At 39.5% G+C, this 19,376-nt stretch overlaps 1 protein-coding gene across 2 annotated transcripts in view; it reads left to right on the plus strand.

Moving 5' to 3' along the window:
- The first annotated feature begins 12 nt into the window (after window positions 1–12).
- Window positions 13–19,376, plus strand: part of LOC126457642 (4'-phosphopantetheine phosphatase) — a 163,974-nt gene continuing 144,610 nt past the window's right edge. For both annotated transcript variants that reach the window (XM_050094113.1, XM_050094114.1), the window contains exons 1-2: window positions 13–396; window positions 486–583. In XM_050094113.1, coding sequence (XP_049950070.1) covers window positions 195–396; window positions 486–583 — 300 coding nt within the window. In that variant the 5' untranslated portion in view covers window positions 13–194. The remainder of the gene's footprint in view (window positions 397–485; window positions 584–19,376) is intronic.

A 19,376-nucleotide genomic window follows, 5' to 3' on the forward strand; every position in this document is an offset into this window, starting at 1 on the left:
GGTGTTGATAGTAAGCCAGTCATCTGTGAAAACATTGCGTAATGGGAGTGTTATTGAATTTATTTAATGTAGACATCGTTGGTAATCATGCTATTTATAATTGGCGGATGGATTAAAGATGAACCTATGCATTATTTTAAGCCGTCGATTTCCGAACGTATAGTATAGATTACTGACAACGTTAACTTCGTTGTATGTCAAAGCATAGTTTCAAATCTATCGTAAGAGGGGCGTCTGCTCGTATAGGAGTATGGAAAATTCGTTTATTTAGTTCTAATATAACATCACCTTTACCAGAGATGGATGAAAAGAGTCACCCGAAAAGTATTAAATTACCTGATACGGTAGAAGTGTTCGGTAATTTGAAGAACGCCAAGAGATTCGCAATTGATATAGGTACTTATCCAGTTTGGAGTTCGCTTTATCTTGTAATTGGTACTGTTAGCTTTTCTTCGCGGAATTCATGATCATTTTATACTCTGCAGGTGGTTCTCTGACTAAAATAGCGTATTATTCGACTGTGCCCCACAGAAGAGTGATATATGAGGTGGAAAGAGATGATGGCACTTCACAGTTCTCTGAGGTATGTGTTCGTCACACAGCGATCTATACAACTTCTTTTGGGATTAATTTTTGTGTAATACGTCATTAGTTTGACCCTCATTTTATCCGACCCTTCTAACTACCTGCAGCATGATCTCCAGCAAGAGCCAAACTTTCCAACTGTTTTTCCCAATACGATTAAAATAAATACTTTTAGACACTGGTACAACAAACTCTGTAACCCAACCTCTCGCTACGCCTTATGAGTTTGGAAAAAATTTGCCATAGCCATTGTCCATTATCAGTAATAATGATCCTTCGGCGTCTTTACACAGTTAAATAACCCTGTATATTGACCATGAGTTCCCCCTTTCAGTTTTTATACTAATGTGTGAAAACATATGTTGAGTGTTCTATGTCAGTGTAGTATCATTAGGAATTTTCATTCAAGTCATCGAGGGTTGCGGTGTGCCAGTTCTTGATCGTCATCTATTTACAGTGCCGTTGATATCAGTTTGTAATGTTAACATAAGCTGTTCAACAGTATACATTAATTATAACATTTTACATGAATGCAGCTCACAGTATCTAGGAGCATGATGGACATATACGATGTTGGCGTGTGGCAAGTTCCATAACTAATTATACAGACTGTAAAAGCTTTGTAGTTATTTGGTATTAAAAAATTTTCTTTTGTGTAGAAATGATATGTTTCTAAGACATAAGCAACTACTTTGTAAAGTATATTTATATAGTTATACATTTGTTCTCTCTTTCTTTGCATTTATTGTTGCCTTACCTTGATGGAAGTTTAATGGTTTGCCCATGTTGATATTGTTAAAGAAAAGTTAGCACACCTTATAAAATGTAGGTTCTTTATCCTGCCGCAGTTGGCCATGACTCGATTTTATAATGAAACACATTGTGTGTGATGGAAAATTCATTTCATTTCTGAGGAAACAAAGAGAGTTTGGGAATGTGAGCTAGGACTCTCTCTCTCTCTCTCTCTCTCTCTCTCTCTCTCTCTCTCTCGCGCACCATATTGTCCACCTCTGTATCTGTATCAAACAAATTAAACCTTCTAAAGAAGTCATGTTTTCTATTTGGTTCATTTACTGTATTGAAATTATGAAATTTTTATAATTTATTGCAGATGTAATATAGTTCCTTTGGCTTTGACTAGTGACACAGGAAACATATGACAAACATTGTAAACAACATGGGCTGCCACCACAGACAGGTCGCTTTGATTTCACTTTCGCTGTCTTTGCCAAATAACAATCAAGCTGTGAAAACACACTCCAAAAATTGATGTTACAGCAGCCATTAACATTGCATTTCTGGTCAAAGTCATATCTGAAATTTTAATATAGCATTGTGGAGGGAAAAGTGGCTACCAGTTTCTATCTAATCTCTTAAAGAGCTAAGGGGTACTTCAACAATATTATGAAAGTTGCTACTCACCATATAGCGGATATGCTGAGACGCAGGTAGGCACAAGAAAGACTGTCACAAATAAAGCTTTCATCCAGTAAGGGCTTTGTCAGCAATAGACAAAATGTACACACACACACAAACATAACTCAACACACGACTGTAGTCTAAGGCAACTGAAAACATACATGTAATATTGTTACATTCCATCCTGGATCTTCCCTTGTTTGATTTTTGTCTAAGGAGTATTTCAGAAATTTTTAAAAAGTGGAGTTGATCTGTGCACACTAATGGGACTCACATTAATCTTACACAAGTCAAATCTAATGCTTTTTAACCTACATGCTTTGTACTCTCATAGAAATCGTGGCATAGGCAACCATAAGGTGAAATACACTCTAACAAAGCTAAAGTGGTATAATATAGGTGAAAATGAACTGATCATAAGGCATTGTTGGTGTCGAGTCACCACCTGTGGAAGTTCGGCTGCCGAGTTCTTTTCAGCTGAAGTCGTATTAGTTTATTTGCATGTCGGTGATGATGATAATGATATCACAACACACAGTCCCCAAGTGGAGAAAATCTCGGACTTGGCCGGGAATTGAACCTGGGTCTGTTGCATGGCAGTCAGAAACGCTGATGACTTGGCTAGGGAGGTGTATATAAGGTAGGTATTAGTAAACAATGCAATACTATGCAAATAGTCGGGAGATGTCAGGATGGCATAGATGTGAACTTTAGGAAATGACCAGTGGATGTTGTCACAAAAACCAAAACAGAAACCGACAAACTAACAGTACCTCTTTGGGAATAGAGGTCTCTGGGATGGCTGTTCTTGTTACAGATACTGTCACATATGGAAAACTTACATCCACCACAGGTGTAAAATAGGGGCTTTCCAAGGGGATGCAAATGTAAGTGGAATGACTGAGGTGTGTGTATATTTATATATAAAAAAATCATGGCACCTTTTTGGCTTCCCTGACTTCCAACCAGATGATAACCTTCCAGTCGACCCTCCACCTTGGGTAATGCCACAGGTTTGCATCATTGTCAGCAAATCGTTGCAAGCTGTGTATGTTGAACTTGTGGACATTGCTGTGTTGGTACATCATACATAAAATAAATCAGATTCACTAACACGCGTGTCTGGCATATTGACATCATTGTGGAAGCCTTTACATAACAGGAGAAAGCACTAATGATGAAGCTGTAACTTTGACATGTGCGTTGGCATGATCAGTATGCCACACAGACTGTAGATAGAATTTATTATTAAATTTTCCTTCTCAGACATCCTCTGGATAATGTATGAGGCCACCTTCAAAGAATATGGTGTGGTTATAATGAAACTTTCGCTTCTTTAGCCAGTGTAGATGGAAAACTGTTTACTGTATGGGTACCCAACTTTGTGCTTCAGGATTTACATTGTTAGTGTCATGACTTGCCATTAGATGCCAGTACCAGTATGGTGCTGTATGGTTGAAACATAAGCATCAGTGTCCATTGCAGCTATAGACAGTCAGCATGAGTCAGGCTGGACAAGATGAGCAGGGCTTTGCTTGTAAAACTGTTATATTGGAACAACAGCAGTTGTACTGCTGCTCTTTGTCAGTATCGACACATTAAAAGAATGCAGAGTGGTCCTCTTTCTGTTCTGAGGTTGAAGAACATGGTTTGGAAGATCAGATTAACTGGTAATTTGAGAATTGCACTTAGGAGAGGCCAATTGTGCCAAAAATTATTGAAGAAGGTGCTTTTGCCATGGCTGAGATCACTGGATGCAATGTTTAGTCTTCAAGCAGTGCACAAGCTATGTCATGACAGCTGAACATTCTGTGGCCCACCATTGTTTCAGGCAGTGGTAGACCAATCTTCAGTGTTGTTCCAGGCTATCATGGATGCAAATGGTCATCACATTGAGCAACATTCTTTAGTGATAACCATTCATTCATGGATGGCCAGGGCAACATCCAGTTCAAGGGAATATCTTGTGTGTCATGTTAATTGAGTCAGTGGGTCATTTAGACAGGTCTGTTGGAATTACCAAAGACTGCAGCACCACATGCTGACTTTGGCCTGTGATACTATCAAGATGGCAGATATATCCACTTATATATGTTGTCGTGACCTTGATGCCACACACGCAAACAAACACGAACAAGTCAAAAAATATTTAATTGCAATAGTAACATGACACTAACGGGACAAGCATGGGAAAAAAAGGGATTTGGTTGGGGGCAAACTAAATATATGACAAGCCTAATAATGAAGACATATCAAAGCAAATACCAATGCAAATATTAACTAGATGAAAACTTCAGCAGTCAGTGAAACCACAATAACATGAAACTGGAAAAAATGGGTATCGGAAATTTTACTCAACCTATATAGCTCACACGAAATTTGCAGTATCAAGATCCACACATAACTCCAAAAACTGGTACCAGAAATTTCGCTTGATGTACATAGCTCAGACTAACCCGGCGGTACCATCAAACCACTACAAGCAGAACTATTATCAAGAAACCTTAGCAGACCGAAATAAAATCACACTCCATTATATCCAACACCATAAGCTAATAAATATGAAATCAACTATCACCTTAAACCACAAATTCATAAACTACTCCAAAATTCCATTACCCACTTCTCAAATTAAATTAAGTATGTAGAGAAACACACTCTACACTAAACAACAAAGCATAAAAACATACGTACAACCCATTCAGCTGACAAATAAATCTATTGAAAGCCATTCCTCTCTAACTGAATCCCCATTAAGCACCACCCACCTCCTAGCCAACATGTGCCCTCAACACAATACATATAAATATAATTGAGAAATACTAACATCATTCATAATTTCAATAATCAAACAAAATGCACTAACACAAACCTAATTTTTGTTGGGAGATCCATACCTATTAACAAACGAAAAACAAAACATGAAAAACTAACAATTCCCAAACTGAAATCAAATCCATAGCCAAAAACTAATGACATTAGAACAACTCAATGACAAGCCTACAAAAACAATCTCCTAAACACCAAGCAATACACAGCACTAAGTCCAATGCCACACTAACATCTCTCTCAAACAGTTTAGAAACACAAACATCCTACACTAGATGCACCACCACTTACTCCTAAATTTCATCTGCAAACTATGTAATGCCAGAATGACATTGTTGGAATATCTTGACATGAATATTCTTAGCGACAGTGCTGTAATATGAGTTAATATACGTCTTCATGTAACAGTTATAATGACTAAACTGTCAAACATGCTGAAAATAAAGGTTAAAGTTTAGCATCCTGTCAGTATCATGATCCTCAGGAATGAACTAAGGTTTGGTTCAGAGAGGAATCGACTGTGATCTGGTTTAAGGAATCCTTCCAAACTTTTACGTGAATTGCTTTGAGGAAATCACTAAAACCTAAAGTAAGATGGACGTAAGAGTTGAATTCCATTCTTTCCCTGTAAGAATGAGTTATAATGAACTGTGGTTAACTATATCTTGAACCTGAATCTGAGTATTTATGCTGTACATCTGAGTTCTACAGATGCACCCAACATGACTTATGAGTCTCACAGAGAATGCATCTCTCCTAAAAAGTTATCAGGCACTTTTTGTATGATGCTTTGGCTGATATTCGTCTTTTCATTTTTGCACTTTTTTGATGGAGTCAGCCCAAATAAATACCACTCATCACAGGTTTTGTATCATGTCCAGTGTTGGTGGAAATCATTGGTTTGTTCATGATTCAAACTTTTTTTTTTTAATGGAATTTTGTGTGCCAGTTCTATAGAGTAGCCCCCGGTTAGTCTACTGTGAGATACTCAATTTAACTGTATGCACTGACAGAGACAGAAAAATGTAAAGAATAACCAGTACTCCAGAAGCAACTGGTTAGGACTGCTGCATGACGGTAGCGGACAGGCAGTGTAGTGTGGGCCAGTAATCGGATGAGAAGTGGCATGTCAGACAAAGAAGTCATGGTGAAGAAGTGTTTACCAATAAGACAAGTGTTAGAGGGTACTATAATTGGTTGTTTTTCTCAATCCTGAAGTATAGTAAAATACATTAGATATTATTATGTAAAGCAGACTGTTCCAACTTTCTCACCCACATGCATTAGAGCACATGCACGGGCAGCAGTGGTCAGTCAGGCAACTGTGGTGTAGCGTATTCTTTGTACTCCTATGGCCTCGCGATTGCAGGCAGTGGTTCACACGTGCAGAACGTGTACAACAGGGCAACTTGGCAGATAGCCTACACTAGGTGCAACCGCCTGCAGGTGAGCTGATGGACACTGCCCATATCCTTTGTGGCAGCATTGGAACAGCCTAATGGAAACTGAAACATGAGACCATTGTGTGAGAAATATTGAAATTGATACTGTGGTGGACTATTTTAGCCACTGGGACTTGTCCCCAGTCACACTCAAATGAATCCAATAATAACAGACTTCAAAAAGTCAGTAAATATCTGTTAGTCAAATCTTCCTTGCGCACTCATGTACCGGCCTACTTCAGTCTTCTACTGCAGTACAGTGGCACAATACAGTTGCTGCTAAAGTACTGGATATTCTCAGTGTTTTGTTATCTCTGTTAATAACTATCATTAAATTAAATATCACACTAACTTGGGATCACTGTATTGAATGTGCAGAAGAAACTCTACTTTAAAAAACATTTGGTTTGTAACAAGAAACAAATTCGCATTTTCCATTAACAATGGGCATCATGTGAAACATGCGATGAGCAGTTTTTGGGTTGAATTCCTCAACACTGCAAAAATGTGAATGCAATATCTACCAGAAAAAATCCATGTTAATTTTTGTATATTAAAAAGCATTACTCTTGATTTATAGTAGCAACACCAAAATTAATTTTACCATTGCTTTGAGTATACCAAAATAATTGAAGGGCCATACTTTTATTAATTATTGTAATGTGAATGAAAACATAGACTAGTAATGTTGTTCATTGTAATATATTTCAGCAGAGCTTTGTTTAGTCTTTAAATGGTTCTTGTGGCAATAAGTTAAGTTTGCCTTGGACCCTTCTCTAGAGACTACTTGGATTTATTAGCGGTGGTTTCATTGATGCTAAGTGAGGTTACACAATAAATATATACACTTTTATTGTACACATAAATATGAGTTATACAGTGTATTTTAGCTTTCCGGATAATAGCCTGTAACTGCAATGAATGAGTGAATGAACAAATAAATGTGTATAGCACTTAAATCTGCAGTCTTCCCACCATGACTATGGTTTGGTGCTTTCGTTCATCTGTGCATTACTATAATCTGAAACTGAAGAGTGAGCAGGCAAGTCCACACTCTTTGCACTCAGCCTCATCGTGGGATTCATCTACAGGCTGTTTCTGAATGCTGTACTGGTCCTTCCACAGAATGCCCTTCAAATGAGTCCCAGCACAGTGCTCAGACATAACTGGGAGTGTTTTATTTTTTACTTATTTGTTAATACTTTATTTCCCCCACTAAATGCGTTAATGACACACAGAATACAATAAGTAACAACAAGAACATAAGAAATGCACACCAACAGAATCTGCATAAATTACAGAACACTCTGCTGCACTGCCAGGCGGGTTATTCCTAGTCCTGCTGTACGGCAGGTAAGGCATTTTCTCGGGAAAGGGTACATCTTCCACCACAAACATTGCTTCCTGTTCAGTTTACCAACAGACTGCACCAATTTCTTATGCATTAATGAAAATAATCATTTGTTTTGTGTTGCATTGCATCTTACTTCCTTTTGACTTCCATGCTAGTTATGACAGTGTCCTGTTTAAGAGAAATCACATTCCCTTCTGCCTCCCTCCCCTTTTGCCCAAGGTGGTCTGTGTTATTACATTGATCATTCTTTTTTAGACTTATCTTTGCCTCTTATGACTACGTAGCCAGCCAGCTTATGCACTTCCTATTGATGTGATGAGAATTCTATACATGCCAATTTTAACTGTCAAGTAGTTAAGGTAAAGGTAAAAATTTATTAAACAGAAGTATATTGATTCCACAATGCAAATGTATCTGTTAAAATGATATTTACTTACTTGCACTTCAAGGCACTAGAAGTACAATTAAAATTATTAATAGCATTGGTTGTGGGTAAAATATTTTCCTCCATGACAGAAATGTACGTAATAGATGGGAAATGCAAAATAAAAGGCTCAGTGAGATTTATTCATTGTGATATGGGGGGAATTATATGTGAAGTACTTGAGTTGCTCCTAAACCTTGACTCGAGCTGCATATGTATGTCAAACATTTGTTTATGCAAGAAGTGAACAGACATGCTTTACAGTTGTTTATATAACTGATTTCTATTCAAGAATTTCTTTATTGATGAGGGACCATTTATGCAATTTTTAATGTTATACAAAGTATATGATTTCTCATTATACTCTGTTGAAATAATACAATTTCAGTTGAAAGAGAGCCACTTAAAAAACCACTTTAAAAGTTACCCATGTTAAGACAGTGGTTCAGACTTTGTATGTCAAAACTGAGCTTTGAGGAACACTGCCTAGCACACTTGACTCAATTTTTAGTGAGTACAATGTAAATTCCAATCCCATTATCTAGGTTTAGATTGTCCATCATTTCTGAAACTCACGAAATGTGAATACCAGGATGGTTACTTTGAAAAGGTCATAACCAGTTACACATGTCTTTATGACCCATCTCTAATGACCTTGCCATTGTTGAGATGTTAAAAGGAGAATGTGGTACTTTCCTTTGAAAATCTTTTTTCACTACGAATGATGAGATTGGAAATATAATACTAATGTGCAAGCAGTTTGGATAAATAATGACATAAGAATGTTATATAGAAGTATACGGAAACTGTGACACGACAGACATTGTCCAAACACAGAATTTCAGTACACTAATACTGAAGGATGTTTGACAGAATCAAAATATGGTAATGGAAAGTCCTGGTAGAATGTAAATAACGCATGAGCAAATGTAACTGTACAGGTGTGTGTGTGTGTGTGTGTGTGTGTGTGTGTGTGTGTGTGTGTGTGTGTGTGTGTGCACTCTAAAAAGGAGTTGTTGGTAGCAAAGAATCTAACTGCAGACTTCATTTGTTAAGAATTTTGATAGCTCGGTGTTCGAAGGCAGCTGATCACATGCAGTTTGATGAAACTAATTAGAAAAAAATTTAATCCATTACTAAAGTAGTAAAGACATTGAAGTCAAACACATTAAATGAGTTCATCATTTGTGAATACACCACCACTTAGTTTAATACACAAAGGCATTCTCCAGTAATATAAAGATAACTCAAAGTTACCCTTCAGGAAAGAATCATTCACAGTATATTCTTTTGTGTGAGCAACACAGACAGTTCCCAGCAAGAAATGGGGACAATACAGAACTTGCTTTACTGGGGCATTAGATGTATGCGTGAAATACTTCTAGTTCACACATCAAAGGTATTAAACTGGAAAGAAATAAAAATATACAAATTTAATATAATTTGAGAATCGATGAAGGCAGAATTGAAGAAGAGTACAAGAAGTTATTGTAGTTATTATGTAATTCTCAAAACAGGAGGATAGAATATGATTTGTTTTGTTTTCAAAGCAAGTAAGGAGACATTACTCTTTTGTTCATCATGTCTTTTGTAAGGTCAAGGGAAATGACGAAATGATTTCTTCTTATGTAATGCACTTGAGCAGAAATATGGGTTCAAGGACAGTTGTTTCTTATAGAATAATTTGCTAATGTAAGCTTGATTCTGAAGTGTGGAGTCATTTTTTGGACCACTTCTATATGGGATTCAAGTATTTTTGAATTGGGGAAGTGTTATGCTCACAAGGAACCATTCACTGGCAAGTAGATTAGATATTACACTAATGGAGGCTGTTATTGATCAAAGAAATATAAGTTGAAATTGGTGTTCATTTTTCTGCCACAAAACTAAATAGTGCAGTAGGTTATGGCTATAGATAAAGAACTGGACATGTTTCAAAGTTCATCAGTTAGCTTTGTGTCATCCCACAACACGATATTTGGCCAGGTTTCTGGATGTAAACTCAAGTACAAAACTACATTATTGGTTTGCGTGAAATTAGATGATCAGCTTACTCAGGATTCTTTATTAATCATCACCAAGTGAGGTGACAGTGGTTAGCACATTGGACTTGCATTTGGGAGTACAACTGTTCGAAACCGCATCTGACCATCCTGCTTTAGGTTTACCGTGATTTCTCTATATCGCTTCAGGCGGATGCTGAGAAGGTTTCTTTGCAAGGGCATGGCCAGTTTCCTCCCCCATCTTTCCCTAATACAAGCTTGTGCTCCGTCCCTAATGACCTCATTGGCAACAGGATGTTAAACACTAATCTCCTCTTCCTCCTTATTAGTCATCAGCCAGTTACAGTGAAATAAATTTGATAATCAAACAAGTAACTGATGATAAGGTTATTTTTATAGAAAAATTGTAAAATTTATTGCTGTTTCTTTATCAATATTCTCAAAATTTAATATCAGCAGTGTTTGTTAAGGATCAAGTAGATTACAGATGTTTATTAATACTTTTTTTTGTAGACATGTTATTATCTGTGAGTTTCTGGTAATTGTCTGTCCATGCTGGAGATGTCAAAGTTCATTTTTGCCGGTAGTATTGTGATGGTGTATGTTCTCTCTGTTATCATACTCACCTATGTTGCTTTTCAAATTATGTAACAGTGTGCAGAAATACACTTTTGTGGCAGTCAGTAGCCTCAGTTTGATAAAGAGAAAATGGCAGTGTTCCTTAGAATTCAATTTGCTCATTATTTGGATAACTTTTTTAAAAAATTTCATTATTTCATTGATACAACTAGAATTCTCTAATATCTGTATGCCATATTATACGTGTGTCTGGAATAGACCAAGGTACATCATTTTCAAATGCCTATTAGTGACTGCTTATGTTAGTTTCCATGTGGGATAGTATACTTGGACTACTCTCAAGAAGACGGGGCTAATATGTTCCTTGCAGATTACTGCGGAGCCAATACTGTGGAGCCAATATGAAAGCATTATAGTGTTACAGAATTATCTTGTACATCTTAAGGTAATCATATAATTATATCAATATAATAGAGGGAAATATTCCACGTGGGAAAAATTATATATAAAAAGAAAGATGAGGTGACTTACCGAACAAAAGCGCTGGCAGGTCGATAGACACACAAACATACACACAAAATTCAAGCTTTCGCAACAAACTGTTGCCTCATCAGGAAAGAGGGAAGGAGAGGGAAAGACGAAAGGAAGTGGGTTTTAAGGGAGAGGGTAAGGAGTCATTCCAATCCCGGGAGCGGAAAGACTTACCTTAGGGGGAAAAAGGGACAGGTATACACTCGCACACACACACACACACACACACACACACACACACACACACACACATATCCATCCACACATACAGACACAAGCAGACATATTTAAAGACAAAGAGTTTGGGGAGAGATGTCAGTCGAGGCGGAAGTGTAGAGGCAAAGAAGTTGTTGAAAGACAGGTGAGGTATGAGTGGCGGCAACTTGAAATTAGCGGAGATTGAGGCCTGGCGGATAACGAGAGGAGAGGATATACTGAAGGGCAAGTTCCCATCTCCGGAGTTCGGATAGGTTGGTGTTGGTGGGAAGTATCCAGATAACCCGGACGGTGTAACACTGTTTGTGTGTGTATCGACCTGCCAGCGCTTTCGTTCGGTAAGTCACCTCATCTTTGTTTTTATATATAATCATATAATTAATTTCAGTGTGTTACTGAGACTGAAGAGACTCATATTAAAATAAATTCACTCCTAGTTCTAGTTTTTCCATAGTAACATACTGTCATTATTTCATAGTGTGTATTAGGCCTAAGTAGTGTCATCTCATCTTTATAACATGCTGCTTAATTTGGTCCTTCACGGGGAAGAAAATTATTAACTGCAACATTGAAAAGAAATGAACCAAGGACCAAGTCCTGTGGCAATCTGTCTCAAGCTCCTTCAGTAAAGGACATCCATTTTTAACTGATACGGACTTTCACCTGTTGCTAAGATCATCTCATAGTCGTAAAAATGTTTGAGTGATTTTTGATAAATAGTGGTGAGTGCCTTCTGTTCATATTAACTTCAAGAAATAGTGAACTAAATTGTGTGATATTTCTTTGTTTCACTTATTTTAGTGTTGTACATAGGTTATTTAGCATCTTTTAGTTATTTGCTATATTTAACCATTTTATTTTTTGTCATATTTGTGCATTTGAACACTGGCTTCAGGGTCTCAAGCTTCCGTATGAGAGACTCTGCAACACCCTGAGGTGATTTGGAAGTTAGGGACTGTACAGTTCTCCACCACAGCAATGCAAAATTTGAGGATTAGTGGCTTTAAGCAGTTCCACTGTGTCAGGTCAAGCATTAAAATGAAATACTAAAACTTAATACAAGATATTGATGTTGCATGATAACATTTATTTAATAATTCATTGTGAACTGGCTTTTGGCTTTCCAAGCCATCATCAGGTGACTTAATACTAAACAGATGGTCCACAACACCAGTGATAGTTTGTTATTGTACAAAGGTTTCAAAGATATGTGACATTTAATGACTATATATTGATACAAAAACACAAAGCCATGTTTTATACATTCCTGTACTTTTAACCTTTGAGTATAAAGCAACATAAGATCTATTTGTTCAAAGCTGCTTTGGGATTTACATTGTGCTTGTGTTTTTGTATCAATATATAGTTGAAAAATGTCACTTATCTTTGAAAAACAATCTTTTTGCAGCTATGAATGACTACACCAATTTTTAATTGACTGCTTTATAGACATAAAAGAGAGCAAAGGCTAATTTATGTCCACCATCTTTGTTCTCTGTCTTTGCTAAGATTGTATTTTATGTGCTTTTTTAAGTTGTAGAAATTTTAGGCAGATTCATCTCTAACTATTTCAGCAAGAATACTAGTAACCATGCAATTGAGTGCCTGTAACTCACCCTCACCGTCCATTAGCTTGTCCCCTGAGTCATTTCATATCTGTTGGAATAAAGCAAAGAATTTCCTCATTCATTCATTCATTCATTCATCTATCGTGTTCTGTAGGTATCAGAAAGGAGAACAACCTTCAAGAATGTGGAACAAGTCAAGATATAAATTAACAAAAAGCAAGCAAATCATGGATACTTAATCTGTACACTGCATTAGCATTCAGCAATAATTATACTGATTAATGTGATTTGCGATTATGCCATCAAAACTTGGTGAAGTAAATTAGAAAGAAGCTGCTGCCTCATCAATTATACGAGAATGTGCTATTTGTCTCATTTTAGTAGCTTACTATTACTTCATTACATAGGAATGTTTCAAAGAAAACTAATATCTACATCTTTAAAAACTGAATCATGTTTATGGTATATTGCTATTTGTCATGTAGCTTTAGAACAAACACTTCTGCTTGTCATGTAATTAATATAAATTTTCATTTCTTGAATTTAGATGTTAGTGTTTTGTACAAACAAAGGTCATTGAAGCATGTTTTTGATTCTTCCCCCCCCCCCCAGTCAGTTGGAATTTCCAGTTTCTTGCTTTGTGTTGTATGGAAGCTTTTTGAATATTTTTGCACCTGATTTAATAACTCTACTTTGAACCCTAGACAATGTGGAAAAGTCTACAAGAAAATGATTTTTGTGTCTTGTACTGTGACTGTACATCACAGTTCATTTGAAATTGATTTTTATCATAGCAGTAAAAACCATTGAGGAGTAAATATATTGTGAAGTCAGTGTAAGAACTCAAAGATCCTTATAAAGGCTTCTGAGGGGTGTATGATATTCTACTTTACACAATAGTCGTACTGCTCACTTGTCACAGACCCGTTTGTGTGTATCTATGGCAGAATCAATTTACACAAAATGGGGTCAACACGTGGAAAAACTAAGCAAGGAGCTTAGTTCAGTGTGTTCAGCCCTTAGAAATAGTCTCCCACTGTATTGACCTGAAAACAGAAGTGCTGGCTTGTTTTGCATATTTTCATTCCATGGTGTCTTATGGAATTGTCTTGTGGGTCAGTGACAAGTGATCAGTAAGAATATTGTGTAAAGTAGATGAACATATATATCTCCAAAGCCTTTATAAGGTTCTTTGAGTTCTTACACTGGCTTTGCAATATATTTACTCCTCAGTGGATTTTACTGCTATGATAAAAATCAATTTCAAATGAACTGTGATGTACAGTCACAGTACAAGACACAAAAATCATTTTCTTGTAGACTTTTCCTCATTGTCTAGGGTTCAGAGTAGAGTTATTTAATCAGGTGCAAAAATATTCAAAAAGCTTCCATACAACACAAAGCAAGAAACTGGAAATTCCAACTGACTGGGGGGGGAAAAAAATAATCAAAAACATACTTCAATGGCCTTTGTTTGTACAAAATACTAACATCTAAATTCAAGAAATGAAAATTTATATTAATTACATGACAAGCAGAAGTGTTTGTTCTAAAGCTACATGACAAATAGCAATATACCATAAACATGATTCAGTTTTTAAGATGTAGATAACAGTTTTCTTTGAAACATTCCTATATAATGAAGTAATAGTAAGCTACTAAAATGAGACAAATAGCACATTCTCGTATAATTGATGAGGCAGCATCTTCTTTCTAACTTACTTCACCAAGTTTTGCTGGCATAATCGCAAATCACATTAATCAGTATAATTATTGCAGAATGCTAATGCAGTGTACAGATTAAGTATCCATGATTTGCTTGCTTTTTGTTAATTTATATCTTTATTTCACATAAGTACCATAGGTCGACCAACACGTTATTGGCTTTCTCAGTTTGTGAAAGACTCTCTCTCTCTTAAAAATAAGTGATCCAATTTTTTCTGAAACTGTAATCCTTGTACATCACATCTACTGATTTCTATTCCATTCAGATAATTCCCTCATGGTGCATCTCTTTTGTCATAGAGTATATGTACCACATCTCCTAAATCACTGGATCTATTTGAACCAAATTTGGTACACACACTACTTGTTGTTGTGATCTTCAGTCCAGAGACTGGTTTGATGTAGCTCTCCATGCTACTCTATCCTGTGCAAGCTTCTTCATCTCCAAGTAACTACTGTAACCGACATCCTTCTGAATCTGCTTAGTGTATTCATCTCTTGGTCTCCCTCTACGATTTTTACCCTCCACGCTGCCCTCCAATGCTAAATTGGTGATCCCTTGATGCCTCAGAAATGCCCTACCAACTGATCCCTTCTTCTGGTCAAGTTGTGCCACAAATTCCTGTTCTCTCCAATTCTATTCAATACCTCCTCATTAGTTATGTGATGTACCCATCTAATCTTCAGCATTCTTCTGTAGCACCACATTTCAAAAGCTTCTTCTCTCTTCTTGTCTAAACTATTTTTCGTCCACGTTTCATTTCCAAACATGGCGACACTCCATACACATACTTTCAGAAACGACTTCCTGACACCTAAATCTATACTCGATGTTAACAAATTTCTCTTCTTCAGAAGTGCTTTCCTTGCCATTGCCAATCTACATTTTATATCCTTTCTACTTCGACCATCATCAGTTATTTTGCTCCCCAAATAGCAAAACTCATTTACTACTTTAAGCATGTCATTATCTTCGTTTTGCTTTTGTTGATGTTCATCTTATATCCTCCTTTCAAGACACGGTCCATTCCGTTCAGCTGCTCTTCCAGATGCCTTGCTGTCTCTGACAGAATTACAATGTCATCGTCGAACCTCAAAGTTTTTATTTCTTCTCCATGGTCTTTAATTCCTACTCCGAATTTTTCTTTTGTTTCCTTTACTGCTTGCTCAATATACAGATTGAATAACATCGGTGATAGGCTACAATCCTGTCTCACTCCCTTCCCAACCACTACTTCCCTTTCATGCCCCTCAACTCTTATAACTGCCATCTGGTTTCTGTACAAATTGTAAATAGCCTTTCGCTCCCTGTATTTTACTCCTGCCACCTTCAGAATTTGAAAGAGAGTATTCCAGTGAACATTGTCAAAATCTTTCTCTAAGTTTACAAATGCTAGAAATGTAGGTTTGCCTTTCCTTAATCTATTTTCTAACATAAGTCGTAGGGTCAGTATTGCTTCACGTGTTCCAACATTTCTATGGAATCCAAACTGATCTCCCCCGAGGTTGGCTTCTACCAGTTTTTCCATTCGTCTGTAAAGAATTTGTGTTAGTACTACATACTACTTACCGTTTGGAAAAAAAATAGTGTGGGGGGAAGTGCCATATAGCTCCCATAGGATTGGGGATGAGGTTGGGAAAGGATTGGTTACTCGTGACATCTAGGCTGCCCTGCACAATGGATGTATTGTGCAGCTAGTATTCAAATATGTTCCAGGGTATGTACATGCAGATGGGTGTGGTTGTGCAGAGAGAGGGGTAGTGAAAGATGGATAGTTACAAGGGGAAAGAAGGGTGAGATGGACAGAGAAAGGAGGAGGAGCAGAAGGACAGACAGGGATGGGGAGAGGAAGACATTGACAGAGATAGGGGACAGGAGGAGATGGACAGAGAGAAGGGTGAGGAGGAGAGGGACAGAAAGAAGGGGACAGAGGAGGTAGACAGGGAGAATGGGGTAAATGGAAAGAAATAGGAGGAGGAGGAGATGGAGATGAATGGAGCGATAAGGAATGAAGGAGGTAGAAAGAGAGAGGGAGGCAGGAAGTGGACAGAGAGAGAGGGAAGATGGAAAGAAATTGGAAGAGTAGGAGTAGGAGGAGGAGGAGGAGGAGGAGGTAAGAGAGGTTGTGGAGGAGGAGATGTGTACGTAAGCAAAGCTGTGGGTAAAAGGCTAGTATTTATTATTTTTCAAACCAGTTTTTGGCTGTTATGCCATTATCAGGTACAGTGTGCCTGATGGTGGCGGAACAGCCAGAAAGCTAGTTGTAAAACAATAAATATTGTAGAATATTTTTTGTAGTAACACAATTCACTTTTTCCATCGCACTTCACATAGTGTAGACCGGGAACTGTCTGCTAGGCATTCCCGATGTAAACTGACTGGGCACGGCCTGTGCTGCCTGAGTTGTTGTTCCGCCAGCAGAGGGCGCAGCCGAATTCTTGCGTGCCCTCTGGTGGACGGGACTTTCCTTGCGGCAACTACTGTCCGTGACGCGCCATGCGGATGTGCGCCTCCCACGATCTTTCTGGTGGCTACTGCACTCCTCCTCCTTCAGGGGGTGAAGTTACTGTGATCCACTGTGTCGGGAGGTGGAGCGTCGTGCAGTAGCCATGACCTCCACGTCCATTGGAAGGCTGGAGTCGGGGGGATCTGCCAACCCTCGAGCCGGAACCTTCAAATACGGTTGGAAGTGACCCCACATGAAGAGGCCCCCGTCGTCCCACCACCGAAGCCCGGGACAGAACGGGCAACAAGCCGTCGAACTGCGGATCCCGGTCCACCTCGGGAGGGGCAAGACCCAGTGGCAGGGACGAGGGGGAAGGCACGACCACAGGTGAACCAGCCTCCTGAGAAACCGGGCCTGCAAGGGGGGCTGGCTCTCGCCGGGGCATCTCTAATGGTGGCGATGCCATTGCTGGAGCTACTGGAGGCCACCCAGGCTGAGAACCATCGCAGTGTGGCGGAGTCACGGTTGGGAGGGGCGGTAGCGTCCCCTGAGAAAACAACACGGGTGCCGGCAATGGGGAAGCCGGCGCCTGAGGGGTTAGAGGGTGGGTGCCCAAATGTGGATGTAGCTGATTTTGGTGACAACGTACCTCCTGGTCCCCCGCCTGCAAGGTATAGAGCTGGTGGCCATTGCGGTGCAGGACCACCGCCGGTATCCAACGTGGATTGCGACCAAACCCGCGTGCCCAGACAGACATACCCGATGGAAAGCCGGGTACACCGTTTTGCGAAGACTGGTAAGGACCAGGCCGGAGGAGGTGCAGCAGAGTCCTAGGTTGGTGCCCATGGAGGGGCTCTGCGGGGCTGCGTTCTCCCATCGGTGTGGTCCGGTATGCCATCAGGAAAAACGTCAACGCCTCCTCTGCCGGAAATTCGTGCACATACTTTTTCATCTGCGTCTTCCCCATTCAATTGTGGATGAAAGGGGGGGAGAGCAAACGTGCCAAATACCGAAGCGCCTACAAAAATCCTGGAAGGTCTGCGAAATAAACTGAGGTCCATTGTCCGATAGCAGGGTGACTGGCCGACCTTCCACAGAAAAGATTTTTGTGAGTGCCTGGATTGCAACTTCTGAAGTGGTTGAGGAGCAGCGAACCACATATGGGAATCAGGAATAAGCATCAATGACCATGAGCCAAAATCCATCTGCCGTTTCCCTGGCAACTCTAGAACTAGTGATCGGGAAGCCATCAACCGCTTGGCGGGACGCCACATGCAAATGAAAACACATAATCTCCTCCCGATCGAACTTAGGATCCGGGCCCACAGGAAGACAGGAAAGAGCGTCAGCGTTGGCATGCTGTTCGGGAGGGCGAAAATGAATGTCATAATGGTACTTGGAGAGAAATAAGGTCCAGCGCTGCAGTCTGTGGACTGCCCTATCCGGAATTTGAGAGGCGGGTCCAAATAACGATATTAATGGCTTATGGTCAGTGATTAACTGAAACTTCGTGCCATACAAGAAAGGGTGGAACTTGGTAACAGTGTAGACAATGGCCAAAGCCTCTTTTTTCCACCTGGGAGTAATGAGCCTGCGCAGGACTAAGAGTTTTAGACACAAACGCCAGTGGCTGCTCGGAGCCATCCGCGTTACGATGGGCCAGGACCACCCCCACCCCATACTGCGAAGCACCTGTAGCCAGGACCAACGTCTTATTGGGGTCAAAAGTAGCCAAACAAGGCGCTGATGTGAGGAGGCCCTTCAACGAGGTGAACGCTCACTTGCATGCAGGCAACCAATCAAAAGGAACACCCTTGAGCAGAAGGCGGTACAGGGGGGCGGGCTATGGTGGAAGCCCTGGGAATGAACCGGTGATAATAGGCAATCTTGCCTAGAAAAGCTTGTGCAGAAGGCGGTACAGGGGGCGGGCTATGGTGGAAGCCCTGGGAATGAACCGGTGATAATAGGCAATCTTGCCTAGAAAAGCTTGTGCAGAAGGCGGTACAGGGGGCGGGCTATGGTGGAAGCCCAGGGAATGAACTGGTGGTAGTAGGCAATCGTGCCTAAAAAAAGCTTGTAACTCCTTCAGCAAAGTGGGCCGCGGAAGGTCAACGATACCTTGGACCAAACTTCATAGTGGCTGGACGCCGTGCCGAGAGATGGTGTTGCCCACATACTCAATGAACGGTTGGAAGAAGTTCGACTTACGCAGGTTGCAATGCAGGCCCACGGAACTGAATTTGAGAAAGAGGGT

This window comes from Schistocerca serialis, chromosome 2, assembly GCF_023864345.2.
Source record: "Schistocerca serialis cubense isolate TAMUIC-IGC-003099 chromosome 2, iqSchSeri2.2, whole genome shotgun sequence".
Taxonomy (NCBI): domain Eukaryota; kingdom Metazoa; phylum Arthropoda; class Insecta; order Orthoptera; family Acrididae; genus Schistocerca; species Schistocerca serialis.